This window comes from Primulina tabacum, chromosome 16 (assembly GCF_025594145.1).
Source record: "Primulina tabacum isolate GXHZ01 chromosome 16, ASM2559414v2, whole genome shotgun sequence".
NCBI lineage: Eukaryota > Viridiplantae > Streptophyta > Magnoliopsida > Lamiales > Gesneriaceae > Primulina > Primulina tabacum.
In genome coordinates, this window is record NC_134565.1 from 36,712,052 (window position 1) to 36,729,288 (window position 17,237).

General features: G+C 37.6%; 6 protein-coding genes across 6 annotated transcripts; 4 read left to right on the forward strand and 2 right to left on the reverse strand.

Annotated features, from left to right (window-relative positions):
• Positions 1-1,804: 1,804 nt before the first annotated feature.
• LOC142529221 (H/ACA ribonucleoprotein complex subunit 3-like protein) lies at positions 1,805-3,955 on the reverse strand. Its single transcript, XM_075634691.1, has 4 exons — positions 3,818-3,955; positions 3,520-3,590; positions 2,508-2,550; positions 1,805-2,229 (listed from the first exon to the last, which is right to left on the reverse strand). Exons 2-4 carry the CDS (start codon positions 3,571-3,573, stop codon positions 2,132-2,134), a joined length of 195 nt encoding a protein of 64 aa, XP_075490806.1. The 5' UTR covers positions 3,574-3,590; positions 3,818-3,955; the 3' UTR covers positions 1,805-2,131.
• A 54-nt stretch (positions 3,956-4,009) lies between these two features.
• On the forward strand, positions 4,010-4,561 carry LOC142529220 (uncharacterized protein At1g03900-like). The gene has a single exon (XM_075634689.1). It carries the CDS (start codon positions 4,033-4,035, stop codon positions 4,510-4,512), a length of 480 nt encoding a protein of 159 aa, XP_075490804.1. The 5' UTR covers positions 4,010-4,032; the 3' UTR covers positions 4,513-4,561.
• Positions 4,562-6,264: 1,703 nt separating this feature from the next.
• Positions 6,265-8,156, forward strand: LOC142529536 (scarecrow-like protein 23). The gene has a single exon (XM_075635085.1). It carries the CDS (start codon positions 6,713-6,715, stop codon positions 8,144-8,146), a length of 1,434 nt encoding a protein of 477 aa, XP_075491200.1. The 5' UTR covers positions 6,265-6,712; the 3' UTR covers positions 8,147-8,156.
• A 560-nt stretch (positions 8,157-8,716) lies between these two features.
• On the reverse strand, positions 8,717-10,587 carry LOC142530035 (large ribosomal subunit protein eL14z-like). Its single transcript, XM_075635784.1, has 5 exons — positions 10,497-10,587; positions 10,278-10,379; positions 9,396-9,525; positions 9,197-9,309; positions 8,717-8,992 (listed from the first exon to the last, which is right to left on the reverse strand). The coding sequence occupies exons 1-5, from the start codon at positions 10,497-10,499 to the stop codon at positions 8,936-8,938; spliced, it is 405 nt and encodes a 134-aa protein (XP_075491899.1). The 5' UTR covers positions 10,500-10,587; the 3' UTR covers positions 8,717-8,935.
• A 479-nt stretch (positions 10,588-11,066) lies between these two features.
• Positions 11,067-12,770, forward strand: LOC142529616 (uncharacterized). The gene is made up of 4 exons (XM_075635192.1): positions 11,067-11,354; positions 11,527-11,630; positions 11,725-11,821; positions 12,110-12,770. Exons 1-4 carry the CDS (start codon positions 11,297-11,299, stop codon positions 12,577-12,579), a joined length of 729 nt encoding a protein of 242 aa, XP_075491307.1. The 5' UTR covers positions 11,067-11,296; the 3' UTR covers positions 12,580-12,770.
• A 738-nt stretch (positions 12,771-13,508) lies between these two features.
• Positions 13,509-17,090, forward strand: LOC142528597 (long-chain-alcohol oxidase FAO2-like). The gene is given in 5 exon segments (XM_075633647.1): positions 13,509-13,785; positions 13,788-13,816; positions 14,480-14,752; positions 15,312-16,568; positions 16,570-17,090. Coding segments are annotated over 5 exon segments (2,181 nt in total). The 5' UTR covers positions 13,509-13,646; the 3' UTR covers positions 17,053-17,090.
• The last annotated feature ends 147 nt before the right edge of the window (positions 17,091-17,237 follow it).

Below are 17,237 nucleotides of genomic sequence, written 5' to 3' on the forward strand. Positions count from 1 at the left end.
ACCTCTCTCTCTCTCTCTCTATATATATATATATAAAAGAAACTAGGATTATTGAGAAAAAAGTACGCAAGCCGCCTGATGGTCGAGTTGAAGGGATAAGTGAGTACTTGCTGCTAGGGCCGGACCTTTTATGAGGCCAAGGATGTCACCGTCTCAGGGTCCGGTCTTTGAAGGGGTCCAACATATATATTTTGAGTTGATGACCTACTGAAATAATTTATTTTAACTCAATATTAAAGAAAAAAGAATAATTTGAATATATTTTATTTATAACTTATCAAACTCGATCTTTTCTTCAAGTACGGTTTGAACAATTTAAACAATATCAATAGACTTTAGGGCATTTGTTGAGTTTCCAGAATTAGCAAGGTAGTCGTCTTTAACTAGCTTGATGTAGTATTGTATAGAATTTCAACAATTTTTTAAGATGTTACAATGTTTGGCAAAACTGAATGATTTAATCTCAAATACTTATATTGCCTATAAGATTTTGTTAATTATCTTAGTAATAGTTGCATAAACAGAAATAAACTTATCGAAGTCGAAGTTAATAAACACTTATAATTCGATCAATAATGTCACAAAATATACTAAATGAAATAGTTACATTGTTGATTGACAAAGAAATGATCCGAAAACTGAATTATACAAATTTGATATATATTTTTCCTCTAAAATAGCTAGACGATTATTATTTATGTAGTTATTTCAAATATTTATTGACTTGTTTTTCATGTAATATATTGTTTTTTTGTGTATTTATGTATTATTTATTGTATTTATTATTTGCTAACTGAATTTTAGCATTATTTATACCAACAAGAGAACTCATTTTTGTAATTTTCGCTTCATGCCTTATCGAACACATGTACGGCTCTGCTTGCTGCTTGGTTGATCAGGAGTTCGATGTGATTTACCTGGTTAGCGTGATTTGTATTATAATGCGTAAACCCTTAAATATACACATTGTCCATCGAAGGATAACGACGTCATTAAAAAGGGAACTACTTAAATTTCTCCACCAAATAAACAAATATTAATTTGAGAATTTGAACTTTTTTTGATTATAAATAAGAACAAATGCCTAGTTGAGACTAATACTGGAAATATTGAATCCAATATCATCGAACATAAAAAATTAATGTAATTTATAATTACAGATAAAATAATTAAATTATCAACTCCACACAAGTTTTCAGTTTTGGTGAGGACAAAAACTTGTGTGAGACGGTCTCACATGTCTTATTTTGTAAGACATATATCTTATTTGGGTCATCCATGAAAAAATATTACTTTTTATGCTAATAGTATTATTTTTTATTGTGAATATCGATAGGATTGACTCGTCTTACATTAAAAATTCGTTAAACTATCTCACAATAGATGTACTCTTTATTGAGAATCCTTTCATTGTTAATTTTGATATTATTATTATTATAGCCGTCAACATCATCATTAGTCTTACTATTGACGATAAAATAAAAAATAAAAACACTAAATCGTGAATCAACCATTCAAATTGATAATCCGCCATTATAAGTGGTGGATCACAAACGAAACCCACCATTTTTTTAAATGCTTCGAAAAATGTGCTTTTGCTTTTTTTACATTAAAAAAAACAAAACTTTTTTTCTATATTAAAGTCGAAATGCGAGAGATTGGTTCCATTAATTAATTTTGAAATGATGCTTTGTGTTGATTTGAAAATATCACACCTGCACAATTTTTAAGTTGAATTAAAATTTTGAATAAATCGAAGCACTTACACAATTTCTATCTCTAAATAATTCAAGGGTAGTAAAAAAGAAAAGAAAAAAAAAGCCATTAGAGTGAAAACACCGTTCCAAAAAAAAGGGAAGAAAAAACAATGGAAGTTAGTTTCAAGTTCAACGCAATTATAAGCCAAACAGCTTCATCAAATAATGTTTGCAGAAGTCAAGGTAAACATATTCAATTCTGAGTCCTGAATAAGAATCTCATCTCAACAACGAAGTTTTGCAGACGGGATGGGCCAATAATGTTAACTTGATGCTGGCACAAGGTTCCTGGACATGCACATCAAATTATGGGTCAATAATGTTAATTCGTTGCTGGCAGAAGGTTCCTGATCATCCAACATCATATTAGGCGCTCAGTACTTAGGGGGCGGCTGTTGTGTTGGCAGAAGTCCGAAGCGCTTTTTCAGAAGAACTCTCTGCCTTGCATATTTATCATCCGGAGAGAAACGGGCTGCATTTGGGAATAAGAGTACAATAACAAAGATATACCTAAATATATGAACACAAACGAACACATAATTCAATATTCCAACAAGAAGGTTTAACTAATGCAGTAAATATTAAATTGTCGAGCAATTGAGGCAGTAAATAATGTACTCCTGCGCTCATTTGCTCCATTATTTCTTCAAAGACACAGAAAAAGGTCGCAGCTTTTAGCATGACAAACACAAGAACACACAAATATGTACTCGCAGTTCAGTACGCTTAAATTTAGTTTGGTAAAATTACCAGGATGAGCAGATTGTGTAGCCAAGCCAAGAGGTGATTCCTTCTGCGTATAGAAAACGGTTAGGTGTCATTCAAATTTGTGTGCCAAAAAAGCACCCTTATCGGTAGTTGATAAAAATGAAGAAAAGGAAGTAAACCATGCAAAAAATAATCAAGAAAGTAGTTTATATCCAATAAATATGAATTTTCACTTTCAGTGGCCCACTATCATTTGATAATAAGCCTAGTAATGAAGCCCTTAGCCCATAATACATAAACACGGGGGAATAAAATTTGAAAAGTTCAAGGACACGGGGAACCGGATAAGGAAAGTTCACAAATGATGGTAAATTCATGGGGAACATTTCTGAAATTCAGAGTACCAACTACCAACCACCAAGGTAGTGACATGGGGAGCCGGTAAGCCATGATAAAGTTGATACATGCCACAAAAGGACAACTGGTAAATGTATGATGTAAAAAGTCCATTGCTAACCACTAATCTAAAACCTTTAAAGCTTTGGATCTCTTGAGTTTTGTCCAATCACTTGAAATTCGTAGAAGGTGGATAGATTTCATTCCGTAATTATAATCACGTGGCTTCCACATTCAAGGCCAACCAATAGCAAAGAAAAGGTAATGAGATCTGGCCGTGACACCTCGTCCCAGAGCATGTCCCTAATATCATTCTAGATACCGCTGATCCTAGCTAAATATCGGAGCTAGCTTATGTCTAAATCCAAGCAGTCTCCAGCTCTCACGTAAAAGAACTCAAAACAAACATCTCCGCAAAGCCGTATTTAGATATTACATTGAAATGCGGCAGCAAGAAGCAGCGATGAATCGCGCATAGCGTTTTGAGAGTAAAACTTGCGTCAAAATAAGAACGGCTCAAAATTTACATTCTTGAGCATATCTTACATTTTTGAAAGTGAAATCACAAATAACTTGCAAATTTTTATTTTTTTTAAAACACGGGTAGTGTCATTAAGATATCAAGTAGGTTCAGAGTCTGCATCAATATGAAATTAACCTTTGTGGTGTAAACTTTGTCACCGTTTTCGTTGATGTAAAATTGGAGATACATCTTCACTAAAACTTCACCTGTATTCAGAAAATCAGAACCAATATCTTGTCAGAAACGCTCATATATATTCCAGAGAGTTTCAAACTAATCACCGAGCAGATAACAGGATTGGAGCGCAGAATTTTCTTAAACCCTAAAACCCCAAACCTGAAAGTTTCTGAATTTTTCACAGAACTGTCACGTGAGTGTTTGATTATCCAGTATAATTGAAAGAAAAAACAAGAGATTGAAACGAGAAATTTACCTGAAGCTCTTGCCCAATTTCAGATTCTGAACTTTTCTTCACCTTCAGCGGCTCTGCACCAGGCTTTACACAATTTGTCCTAATGTACAGATTGATATTAAATCATCTATAATTAATTAAGTGGCCAAGTTATTATCGGGTCGGATCCTATACCCGCCCCAGTACAGTCTACGTTCCTCTGCAACTTGGGAGATTCAGCTCAACATCTCAGAACGATGTCGTACGAGGAAGAGGATGAGACCTTCGAGCACACTCTCCTCGTTGTCCACGAAGTCTCCGTCTTAAACATCCCTCCCCGCCCCACCAGTGGGGGCTACAAGTGTGGGGAGTGGCTGCAGTCCGACAAGATCTGGACGGCCTGTCTCCGTGTCGTTTCCTGCGACAACCGCTGTGAGATCCGGCTCGTGGACCCCAACTCCAGCGAGCTCTTCGCCGCATGCTTTGTTCACCCGGGGCAGAGAGAGAGTGCCGTCGAGACAGTGCTGGATTCATCCAGTTACTTCGTGCTGAGGATCGAGGATGGTCGTGGGAAATACGCTTTTTTAGGCTTAGGGTTTAATGAGAAGAACGTGGCGTTTGATTTCAACGTCTCTCTCTCGGATCACGAGAAGTACGTGAAGAGAGAAGGGGACAAGGAGTTGTTCGGTGGTGGCGATGGCGAGGGCAGGTATGGGAAGGGGCGTATTGATATTTGATCCCGTCGTTAATCATAGATTGAAGGTTATCTTGTTGTATAACTTTCTATTGAAGTTTGAATCTTGGCCTTCAAATTGTTGTGCTTGTAGGAATTTTTTTTGGATTGTAGTTTAAAATGCGATTCTTAGATTATCTGGGAATTAACATGGAGTTAATTCATTTGCTACATTCTCTTAGATAATGATGATACACGGAAGTATTCGGGTCATGGATAACACGATACAATAGATGAATAGCCCATATCATGTAAAGTTTTCAGTAGGATCATGTAAGGTGCTGTGTAGATAGACGCCAGTGCATCATTTCCTCGGGCAAAGGGAGCCTGGGCTCTTAGACAGAATCTGGATGACATCTCTCGGGCTGATTACCTCGATAAAACACAGGACTCAAGTGCACAAGTATGAGAAACTTTAGCTTGGTAATCATTATTATCAAAACTTTTGTCGTGTAACAGAGTAACCAAAATCAATCAAAATAAGTATGGGTTGTCAGACCTAACTATGCAAGTAGAAACAGAGGCATGAGCATTTTTCCCATCATGAATACTGACTAGGCACTGAAAACAAAATATCATTGATTTTCTTCCTATACAAGGTTTGCTTAAACATTTAAGTCATTCGCTGATATATGACCTACAACATTTTATTATCAAATTCTCTCTAAAAAAAGGCATCTCATTGACTTAAGTGTTGGAGTTGTTACGTCGTAGAATTTTCTGGCGCCCATTAACGTTCTTTCTTCCTTGAAAGTGCAGGTCCAGGTACCCGGACAGCCATCTCCCCCTCATCAAGCCGACCAGGTGCTATCGTCCACCAAGCTCTTACCCGATTCACCCAGTCATCATCATTGGCGTCGTCTATGGGAAATCAGATCTAAGATGTTGATCATGGTTTCTACAAGAAAATCCACGATAAGGGATAAGGCCGGGAGAGAGTCCTCTGACTGGTTGAACAAGAATTTAAAGAGCCAGGATGTTCATCTTTATGATGAGAAAGAGGCTGATATTCCAACATATCTGCCTCACCCTGTTCAGGGAGCTGGTAATAAATTTTGTTCATTCCATAAAGAGTGTCATCACGACACTAGCAAGTGCACGCAATTAAAGAGGGAATACCCTTGGCCGAACCCTGAAGAGACCAAACAAACACCTAAAAAAGTTTGGGGGTCCCCCGGAGCTCGGGGAACTAAGCAAGTCAGGAATGACCATTTTCACTGTGGTCAACACGCCATCCTCTTACAATATTATACTAGAGAGGCCGGCTATGAATGCCTTCAAAGCAGTGGCTTCTACTTATCATCAGAAGATAAAATTCCCAGTGAAGGGAAAGATCGGGGAGGTGCGAGGTGATCAACCTTCTTCTCAGAAAATGTTATGCAGAGACAGTCTGAATTGAGAAAAAGAAGGCTAAGAGGGTGGTGATAACAAAGGGCCTAGAGAGGAGGTTGATATGGTGGAAGAAGTGCAGGTCGTCATAGAAGAAGATTAGGAAGAAGTGACTTTGATTCTCAGACAACTGGGGAATACCACCAAAAATGTCCGGGATCTGGATCTTTCAACCCGAACACAATTGTTGGAGTGCTTATAGAAGAATGTGGATGTTTTTCTTGGGTAATGATGATGATACAACTTGTAACATTACTCATTTGTTGTATGTGCTTTGAGTGTTTCTCCTCCCCTAAGCTCCTTAGTCTTTCTGTTTCTTTCAAGTAATAACACACACACACACACACACATATTATTAAACTTATCGGAGAAAATAAGATTTTGGAACATAAAATCACTGTTAAACTGACGTGTTCTTGGCCATTAGCAATTGGCTTCATCTGCCTGTCTTACTATGCCGGCCGAGCCTTGTGTGGAGGGAATATAATAACAGATGAAACTCAAGTTAATCCTACTTCAACACTTGTATTTCCAACCATTTTTCGTTGCTTTGTTTTTAACTCTTCTTGATGGATACGTTGTGACATATAAAGATTATAGAAAATTCACGTATAAAGATCTTTGTCGACCCTACAATTTCATCTCGAGCTCTACAAATACTGGCCTGCACATCCATTTGCAGCCTCCCCACTGCAGTGTCTTTTTTATCCAGTAATAATTCCCTTGAAATATAAATCAATCTCTCAAAAAAAAAAAATATCAAAGATCAAGGTACGTGTTATGCTGAAGGAGGGTTAGATAATTTTGCTCAAGTCATGCAGCCTCAGGAACATATAATATGCCCCAATTATGGAATCTCTGGGAAGAACTCTGCTAAGAATTTGGAGAGAAATGAACTTTCTCGATGGGTGGAACATGTCACTAAGCAACTGATAGAAGACTTGCCTGAAACTGAAGTTGAAACTGGGGAGGAAATTGCGGGTGTGGCAGCGTTTTTGGATGATTTACGGCCTCAAAAAATGGCCCGGAAAGATTCCAGGGAGAGCCCGGGATCTGTACCGAGTCATACGCATCATAGATGGAGTAATGATCATCGGATAGATGATGGTCAAAATAGTTTCAATCTTGAAAGTGATCGATCATGTGAAGAACCTGGCCTAAACTTGCTGTCGCTTCTTTTAGAGTGTGCTGTTGCTATATCCGTGGATAATCTCGGTGAGGCCCACAGAATGTTACTTGAACTTTCACAGACGGCTTCTCCCCATGGCGCTTCGTGTGCTGAACGAGTTGTTGCGTATTTCGCAACATCTATGTCTAGCAGAGTGATCAACTCCTGGCTTGGAGTCTGCTCACCCCTGATCAATCACAAGACCGTGAATTCTGCCTTCCAAGTATTTAACAACGTGGCCCCGTTTGTAAAATTCGCGCATTTTACATCAAACCAGGCTATCTTGGAAGCGCTCCATTGCCATGAGACGGTTCACATAATCGATCTTGATATTATGCAGGGCTTGCAATGGCCAGCTTTGTTTCACATTCTAGCCACTCGGGCTGAGGGCCCGCCTCAGGTCCGAATGACTGGGCTGGGGAACTCAATGGAGCAGTTGGTCGAGACTGGTAAAAATCTCTCCAATTTCGCAAGACGTCTTGGAATGTATTTTGAGTTCGTTTCAGTAGACAAGAAGTTTGGAGACATGGTAGACATATCCAGGCTCAAAATCAGGAGAGGTGAAGCATTAGCAGTACACTGGCTGCAGCACTCGTTATACGATGCAACCGGACCTGATTGGAACACGATGAGGCTACTCCACGGTCTTGGCCCGAAAATCATCACATTAGTAGAGCAAGAAATTGCTCACGAGGGCTCATTTCTAGACAGGTTTGTGAGCTCCCTCCACTACTACTCAACCATATTTGATTCTTTGGGAGCTTTCTTGCCTGGAGACGATCCGGCCCGACATCAAGTGGAGCATTGCTTGTTACAGAGGGAGATCAACAACGTGCTGGCTGTCGGTGGCCCAGCCAGGAGCGGGGAAGACAAGTTTCGGCTATGGAGGAGTGAGCTTTTGAAGACCGGGTTCGTGCAAATACCTATGAGTACAAACTCAATGGCCCAAGCACAGCTGATACTGAACATGTTCCCACCTGCTCATGGGTACAGTCTTGTGCAGGGAGACGGAATATTAAGATTAGGGTGGAAGGACATTAGCTTGTACACTGCCAGTGCTTGGACTTCATTACATCCTTAAATTAAGTTCACTGTTATATTTGTGATCAGTCCTGACATTAATGATATTCTTTAGGTTTAAATGATTAATTTGCATGGGTGATTAAAACATATCCATACGTAATAGTGGATTATGATATTTTTCAAATTCTTCATCAAATCAAATGCATCCATCCTAATATAATTATCCAATGCATCCATCATAATATAATTTCTCCCTTGCAAAGGTAATTCTTGTTACCGTTTCTATTGTGCGATCCTCCAATGCGGATGGGACGCATGTGTTAAATAGTTTCGATTATATTACAAGGTCGCGCACATACACATTCTAAACGAGTCACCTTGAACAAATAATTTGTAGACATATACAAAGAATGTAATTCAGCTCAAATGCACACACATAAAAGCATACTTCTAAATTTTAAAATATTTACTTATTGGAGCATTTTATAAAATACGTCTCAACTTACGTTTTGAATCAACATTCCAAAGACCTATTCACTTTACGCCCATAGTAACCATGATATTATTACCTTTAACATAGATCTAAGTTTTAAGTTTAATGTCAAAAGGAAAAATATACAATAAATACTTGGACCACAATATGCTTGAAATTGAAGACAAAAAAAGTCAAATCAACCGCCAGAAGTTGCTAGTTTACAAATAGATTGAATTTCAAATGGTTCAAATGATGATGAGCAAAACAGAACTTTGTTTGTCAAGAAAATTAGAAAATAGGACATGAGAATCCCGGATTACTAAACTGATCTTTCAAAATCCTACAGAAAAATCTTACATTCAAAAATATAATTCAGGTTGCAACTTCTTTCTTGAGCTTGGCAAGCTCCTGCCTGACAACGCCAGCCCTCTGCAGTCGGAAACAAACAAATATCATACAAGTTCCAAGACATAAAAATATATATGAAAACCAATTTATTGAAGGCTGAAAAGTCAGGTGAAAATTTTAGTGAAGTTCTGATAGAAGCAGCTTAAAGGTAGAACCTTGCGTATGGGTTTTATCAACTATCATGTCTTGCACAATAAAAAACACATATTGGATCACATGACCAACCTTGATTTTAGCAAGCATTAACTTAAACCTATCAAAATCATTAAGGGCAGATCTTCTCTTCTGGACAATCAATTTTCTCCCCCATGAACTGCTCTCCCACTTGTTTTTGACATCTGCAAGGTGAATCAAAACGAGTGTAAAATGTCATCTACTCTATCGATGAGATCTACGAGTAATGTTTTTTCATTTATTTACCCACCTGCAGCCTCCATAGCCGCTACAAGGGTCTTCTTCTTCGGCACCCTTTTGATGTCAATTTTTATGTCTGTGAGGGAAAGCCTCTTAAAGTTCATTTGGCATCGGACCATGTCAGGAGCATCAACAAGGGCCTGGCATTTGGCAAATGATTTTGTGCACAATTAAGCATCACACTTTCTTGCAACTAAATTCAGGCATAAGATTTGGTTCAAAAAAGGAAAATCATACGTTGATGTATGATTTAAACTCATCCATAATGATATCTCAAACTAATCAGAAATTATAAGTAAATTTGAATTTGTCCAGATTTTCTATAGATTTATCACGGATTTCAAAAGGCTTGCAGGACCTTGATCCTTCAACCAAGACACACTCTTTGCGTCATTCTATAAAACAATCGTGTAATGTTTACACCAAATCTAGCAACTGTGAAATGGTAAGATATCAGCCAACAGGTTAATCGTTGTGTTTTACTGAGAAACAAGAGATTCAGAACCCAATATTCCATCCAAGAAGATGACACAAAATCACCAGATTCGATAAACTTCCAATTATTTTCAATACTAAGCATTGCACATGCAGAGAAGTTACAAACGAGGATAATCGTAACCACCACAAATAAACACAGCCAATAAAAACAAAAGAACAAGCCACGAATTAAGCCAAAATCTTAATTTAAACCCCCGATATTACGCACAAGGAAAATAGTCTACAACGCCAATGAAGGTTAGATTCCACCAACAACCATATAAACTAAAAAACTGAGGATAACAAAGTAGAACTCTTCAAGTAATCACATACATAATTCCCAGGAAAAAAAAAGAACAATCTCAACTGGCGAGAAACTAAAACAGTCTCACAAGACAACGAAAACTGGACATACCCGGTTTTGGTCGATGACGTCAACAATGACGACCAATCTTCCATAGTCCTTGCCGTAATTGACAAGCGCCACCCTTCCGATCTCCACGTACCTCTTAAACGGCTACAAACGAAACAAAATCTAACATCAAATAATCCCAAAACTACAAATTCGTAACTTTATCAGGATAGAGAGAGCGAAAAATGGGTGGACAAATGTAAATCCTTATGCAAAGCTCACCATTCTCTGCTGCGATTATGCTGCTGCTGCCGAAGGAGATGAAATTTTTTTGTCAGAAAATGAGAACGCAGTCTTTATAGTGCTAGGTTTTTTATGTGGGCTTGATCTGGCCCAAAGGCTCAAATTGCTTAATTGTATTGGGCTACAAGTTCTGATGTCGTTCATCTTTAACTATTAAATGGGCTTCCATTGGAAAAATAATTCATCAAAAGGAAATAAATAAATGACTGCTAAAAATTGATTTCTCAACACTTTAATTACACTATAATTATAAATTATTTAAAAAGATTGTAGGATATTTTTCGAGGAAAAAAAAAATTGTAGGGTATAATTGGTCGATATTAATTTGGTACACGACAACAAGAGGGCTTCTTTTATCCCGAGTGGGAAAGCTACGTGTTTCAAATATATATTTGTTCAGCCCCCTAAATTTAGCCTTAATTCTTTAATTTTTCCTGGAATACATTGATCCAACCTAAATTTTCGATGGCCGTCAGGACTCAGGGCTACTTTTTGTTTTTATTTTTCATTTCACGGGCATTAATTAATTAGGATCCATTGAAGCTTTTGCTCTTACATAACTTGCTTTTGGGATTCTTGATTAATCTCTTTTCCTTCCTTTTTCCCATGTTGTTCCAATCCATTCAACCCTCTCTCTTGAACTTCAAGAATCCATTGTCTTCTTCAATTGCATTGATCATATTTAACTCGGTTGATATGTATAATTAAGCATGAATGATTTTCCAATTTTTCAAGTAATATAACGCCTCGATCCTTTCATGTTTCTTGATCTATAATCGATGACAAGTAAAATGAAAGGCCTTTTGAAAGGTCTCAGATACATTTCTCAGATATTCGGTGAGTGCGTTTTCTTTGTTCGTGCTAGAAAGTATTGGGATCCATTTGTATAATAGAGATATATATGGCATGACGTAAATGCAAAGACCGTCGAATAATAGAATATATGTAATTGATGTATGCTTGAAATTTGGAGGGACTCCGAGATTTATTTGATCATTTTTTGATACAGAAGAAGAGAAGGAACAAGAAATGCAGATAGGTTTACCCACAGATGTGAAACATGTAGCTCACGTAGGATGCGATGGACCATCCACCAATGATCCACCAAGCTGGGTGGGTATACTCATAATTTTTTCCCTTCCAAAACACACGTGTGTGTACAAGAAAGGGTCTAAATTGTGAAATATTTGTTATTGAAAATGTGCAGATGAAAGAGTTTAAATCAGAATCAGGATTCCAATCAGCACCTTTAGGACCTCCGGGAGATCTTGGAGAGGACTCTGACATCAAATGGGTTTCTCAAGGTTAAATCCTTATTCATATTCATTGTTTACGCATGCATGCATGCAACAAATAATTATTAAACATCGAAATTGCACTCCAATCACATTCATGATGTTTTTGCACGAGCCCGACCACGATACACTTTCAAATTGCATTGCCAATATACTTTTCGGGTGGAGAAATTGTTGCGGAAAATGAAAGATGCCGTTTAAAATATTTATGGTGCGTCGTCGTGTTATCCTTCGATCTGTATGGTTTTGTACGTAATGCATATCAATTAAACAATTCATGTATGTATTGTTTAATAGATTCAAGAAGAGGCAAAAGGGAAACAAATTCTGAATCAAGGGATCTCCCAGCTGACTTGCCAAAACCCTCCAACACAAATGATTCTCCTAGAAAGAAAGATTCCTCGACCAAGTCGAGACAATCTAGAAGAAATCATCAATCCAAGGATCCGTTTGACAACAAAAGCAGCAGCAGCAACACCACCACCAAGTCATCTCGAAACCCAAAAGAATCAACAAATTCGGCCCCACAGAACCCCCAAGATATCCCGAAGAAATCGCGTAGAAAGAAGTCCAAGGAGTCGGTTACTGATTCTGGTGGATCGTCGAGATCAAGATCCAAAGCCACTACTTGTAACGGTGGCGCGTGTAATAACCCATACTTGGATCCGAGCCATGACACTGGATCCACTTTACGAAATTCGAGCTCAAGACCGAGTCCTATTCAGTGTGTAAATGAAGAAGGAGGTGGGTATAGATTAAATTACTAAAAAGCGTGGATGTTATATATTTAGAGGTTTTGTTTTTGTTACAAGTAAATTTTGGCCGAGGGTAGTCATTTTTATCAGCTCCACAAAGTTAAGGAATTCATGCAACTATTTGGTGCGAGAGGTATTTTATTTGTTATGTTTTATCGAAGACTTTTTGTATTTACCCAAAAATATATATGACTTATTGAAAATTTTAGACTTGATTAGGGCAATTTATTGCGCGCGCGTATTTAAGTGTTTGGTTCTGTTCTGTTAGTTGTCAAAGGAATAGCCGCCGGTAAATTATATTTAAAAAATGCATGCTTTTTGTGTTACCAACCGATTTGGATAATTAAAATAACTCTAATAAAACTTAAATTTGTTAAAAATTATACAAAAAAATGAATTCAACCATATATTTATAGAACTTTAATCTGTTTTACACAAATTTACATAATAGCTTTTTATTCCAATAATTCAGAAATTAATGTAATTATCATATCGATGAAACGAATAGGGAAAACAAAACTTTGATAATTTAAAATTAGGACACGACCATCGACCATTTCCTTTTGGTAGACCTCAGAAATGGTTCTCTATTACTGGAAAAGACACAATTTTATGATTTTTTTTATGACATGAAAATTCGCGGTCGCTGATGGACACTAGATGACTCTATGATCCTGAACGTGTTGGCACATGAAAACAACCGTATTAAGACTTCTAAATTGTGACATGCGCAATCTATTTTATACATTTTTTGCTAGATTTCTACTTAGACGTGTGCTCAATATAAAGCAAAATCTCGGGTTTGAAACAAATCAATAATTTTCTTGACGAAAGAGTTAATTATCCTTGTATCAGTATCAACATTACCCTTTTCTGTTTCGGAAAAAATATTCAAAAAAGGACCATCGTAATGGAAGTTGGGACTGGTAAATATCAGATCTTGGAATTTTGCATCACGAGAATGACAGGTAACATATATTATAAAATTATAATACTTCTTTCAAATAAAAACACACATGTTAGAATACTACTATATATATGAAGACTGGTGAAGAGGACAGAAGACTGGTGAACAAGGTATGAAGATTGAAGTGTCAAGGCCTCATCCCTTGTTGAAGGGAGGAAGCAGAAGAAGGGAGGAGGAGTACAGCCATGGCTTCTCCTCATCTCAGATCCAATCACTTTCTGCCATTTGTCAAACACTCATTCCACCCCTCCCAACTTTTGCCAGTCTTCAGGCCCTGACGAGGTCAAATTCCTGTTTTTCCCTTTCCTCCTTCCTTAATATTGCATCCCTTTTGTTGTTGTTCTGTTTTTTACCATGTTTTGTGTGTGTTCTAATGAACTTTCAGTTAATAGGTTTCCTTTTCGATTATATAAATGATGTTCCTGAGTTCTTGTCGGATCAATTATTATGATGAAACAAAAGATATAGTATTGTTTGTGGGACTGTCTCCATTGGACTACGATGGATCTTTAAAGATTAAAGACCAATTCTCTGGTATTCCAAGATTTAGTAATTTTCAGGATATTTTATTTTAGGAGTCGTGTGAAAAGGGGTCGATTCGGGTTGATCATACAAAAATCACATGTAATTTTTTATGTACGTGAGCTATAAAATGGACAGCTGAAAAGATCAATTTATTTCATTGTATGTCATTGGATGCACGTCTTGAGGATAGCATGGAATAGATTGTTTGGTGAATTGATCCAGATAAAAAATCTTCTCAGTTCTTGGAAAATTAAACCTAATAATTGACCTGTGAGACACCATGTCGTGTTTTGAAACAGTGGCAAATTAGTGAACGTTTTAAAAGTGATTGTTTTTTTTTTCTTTCTTGCATCTAGTTTCAGTAGTTTTTAACGATTTTTTGTTTATTTATTTATTTAGTTTTCATCTGACTAATAACAGATAGCAGAGTTGCTGGTGAAGAGAGGGATTCCTAAAGCTGTATTCATTGTGGGATTGGTTCTAAAGTTTCTGTCAAGCAGATTGGGAACATTTTTGCTCTGTGGGCGTATTAGTATCGATCGGAGATGGCCATTTATGGACAACTTCTCTGAACTATCTTTGGAGAAGAGGGAAATTGTGCTTCAGAGATGGTCCAAAGAGACTTTTCTGATACCTTTGAAAATATCCTTCCTGCTGCTAAAAATCGTCTGCCTCTTCGTCTTCTTCTCTAGGGTAATACTTCTAACTCGTTCCTATTTTATCTTGATTCCATTGCTGCTCGTGTTCTTGATCTGTTAGAAATCATTTCTCCCAAAAACTCAAGATTACGAAAAGTGGTCCCAAAATATTTGTCCGGGATTATTGTACCAGACATACACGTGAACAACGGGAGAATTCAAATTTGTAAACTCACAAGAGAGAATAGCCAAACCAAAATTTATATCTTAATTGTAGTAATGGGTTAATACATTTAGGGACATCAATTATATGAGGGATATGAAGAAAAATTCCAAAAGAAAGAGAATCAAATATTGGTTTTGCACTTTGGCCATAACTGTACAAACACCTCAAAGAATTGGGTTTAGTTTTTTATTAATTTGGTGGAAATATATTAATATAAACTAAGGAATATGTAATTTAATCAAGTAGAGATTAGATATCAAGTTTGGTGTTAATTTGTGTTTTCGGTAACATGAGTTAGAAGGATTTCTTGTCCGTAAATGCCACATTTTGAACATATTACTTACTAATGAATTTAATTCCTTCTTTCATAAAAATAAATACGATGCAGACCGATGAAAGTTTGAAAAATCCAGCATGGGAAGCAATTGGATATGAAGTAGAAGCAATTGAAAATTTGAGTGAAAACAAGAAGGAAAGGCCACTTGAAAAGGGCATCATTGAAATTATCAATGAAGATGAATCTTCACTAAAAGAATCCCTCATCCAAAAAGGAATACACGTTGTTGAGGACCAGAATGGTGATTCATTCAAGATCACATGTGATGTGGTGATCGTTGGATCCGGCTGTGGAGGAGGGGTTGCTGCATCAGTTCTCGCAAACTCGGGTCAGAAAGTAATCATTCTTGAGAAAGGCCACTACTTTGTTCCAGAAGATTACTCGGGTCTTGAAGGGCCATCTTTGGCCGAATTATACGAATCGGGTGGAATGCTAACAACTCAAGATGGGAAAATTATAGTCATGGCAGGATCAACGGTTGGAGGGGGTTCGAGTATAAACTGGTCTGCCTGTATTCGAACTCCTGATCAAGTTCTCAAAGAATGGTCCACAAAGAACAAGATTCCTCTCTTTAGTACACCTGAATATCAATCTGCTATGGATTTTGTATGTGAGAAGATCGGTGTCACGCAGAATTGTGCAGAAGAAGGGTTTCAAAATCAAGTACTAAGAAAAGGGTGTGAAAATCTTGACCTAAAAGTTGAGCCAGTACCAAGAAATTCTTCGGAAAATCATTACTGTGGTTCTTGTGGTTATGGCTGCAGAAAAGGTGATAAAAAGGGTACCGATTCAACTTGGCTTGTTGATGCAGTCAGAAAGGGTGCAGTTGTCTTATCTGGATGTAAAGCAGAGAGTTTCGTCTTGACAGGTGATGATAATGGAACTGTTAAAAAACGATGCCTTGGTGTGATCGCGAGCTCTGAGAGTAGGAATATCAGAAAGAAGCTTCACATCGAGGCAGGAGTGACGATTTCAGCCAGTGGTTCTCTCTTCACTCCACCTTTGTTAATATCAAGTGGTCTGGAGAACAAGAACATTGGAAGGAATCTTCATCTTCACCCCGTTTCATTTGTTTGGGGATATTTTCCCGATTCTTTGGTTGAATTGAAGGGTAAAAGCTTCGAGGGAGGAATTATCACTTCAGTACATAAAGTGGTATCTAAAGAATCAAGCACTCAAGCTATAGTGGAAGCTGCAGCACTTGGACCGGCATCATTTGCCTCGCTAATACCTTGGGTTTCAAGGCAATACATGAGGGAAAGGATGACAAAATATGGTAGAACAGCTGTTCTATTTGCATTAGCCAGAGGATCAAGGTTCCGGGGAGGTGAAAAAAGAAGGAATAATAGATTATAGGATGAGTGAACTTGACAAGGAGAATCTTAAGACAGGATCGAGGCAGGCATTAAGAATTCTTACTGGCGCAGGAGCAGTTGAAGTAGGCACTTTCAGAAGTGATGGGCAGAGAATTACGTGCAAAGGGACCAATAATGAGGATTTAGAAGAATTTCTTGACATGATTACTGCAGTCGGAGGGCCACGTTCTCATTCAGAATGGTGGACAATCTATTGCTCTGCTCACCAAATGGGCAGTTGTCGAATGGGCGTAAATGAGGAAGAAGGTGCAGTTGATGAAAATGGGGAATGTTGGGAAGCCAAAGGGCTTTTTGTGTGCGACGGAAGTGTTCTCCCTACTGCAGTTGGTGTTAATCCAATGATAACTGTTCAATCAACTGCATACTGTATCTCAACCAGACTAGCAGAGTCCTTGACGAAAGGGACAGCCTTTTAAATGCAAAAAACATAATCCACGGAGAGAACTGTGCTGAATTTTAAACTTATTCTAAAATTTTCTGACCTAATTCAAGTATATATTTCACCCAATATTACGGTAATGAGAGGATTGGTTGCTACTAGATATCAGAAGGCTTGTGTTAGGTCCTTTCGAGCATGACTTCTTTATCCATATTGCTTATT

Coding starts and splice junctions, on each gene's coding strand:
- LOC142529616 (XM_075635192.1), top strand. CDS start 11,297: ATGACAAGTAAAATGAAAGGCCTTTTGAAAGGTCTCAGATACATTTCT. Junction 11,355..11,526: donor ATACATTTCTCAGATATTCG/GTGAGTGCGTTT, acceptor TTTTTGATACAG/AAGAAGAGAAGGAACAAGAA. Junction 11,631..11,724: donor CCAATGATCCACCAAGCTGG/GTGGGTATACTC, acceptor GAAAATGTGCAG/ATGAAAGAGTTTAAATCAGA.
- LOC142530035 (XM_075635784.1), bottom strand. Junction 9,526..10,277: donor ACGTCATCGACCAAAACCGG/GTATGTCCAGTT, acceptor GCCAAATGCCAG/GCCCTTGTTGATGCTCCTGA. Junction 9,310..9,395: donor AGCGGCTATGGAGGCTGCAG/GTGGGTAAATAA, acceptor TTCACCTTGCAG/ATGTCAAAAACAAGTGGGAG.
- LOC142529536 (XM_075635085.1), top strand. CDS start 6,713: ATGCAGCCTCAGGAACATATAATATGCCCCAATTATGGAATCTCTGGG.
- LOC142529221 (XM_075634691.1), bottom strand. CDS start 3,573: ATGTATCTCCAATTTTACATCAACGAAAACGGTGACAAAGTTTACACC. Junction 2,551..3,519: donor ACAAAGTTTACACCACAAAG/GTTAATTTCATA, acceptor TTCTATACGCAG/AAGGAATCACCTCTTGGCTT. Junction 2,230..2,507: donor TACACAATCTGCTCATCCTG/GTAATTTTACCA, acceptor TCCCAAATGCAG/CCCGTTTCTCTCCGGATGAT.
- LOC142529220 (XM_075634689.1), top strand. CDS start 4,033: ATGTCGTACGAGGAAGAGGATGAGACCTTCGAGCACACTCTCCTCGTT.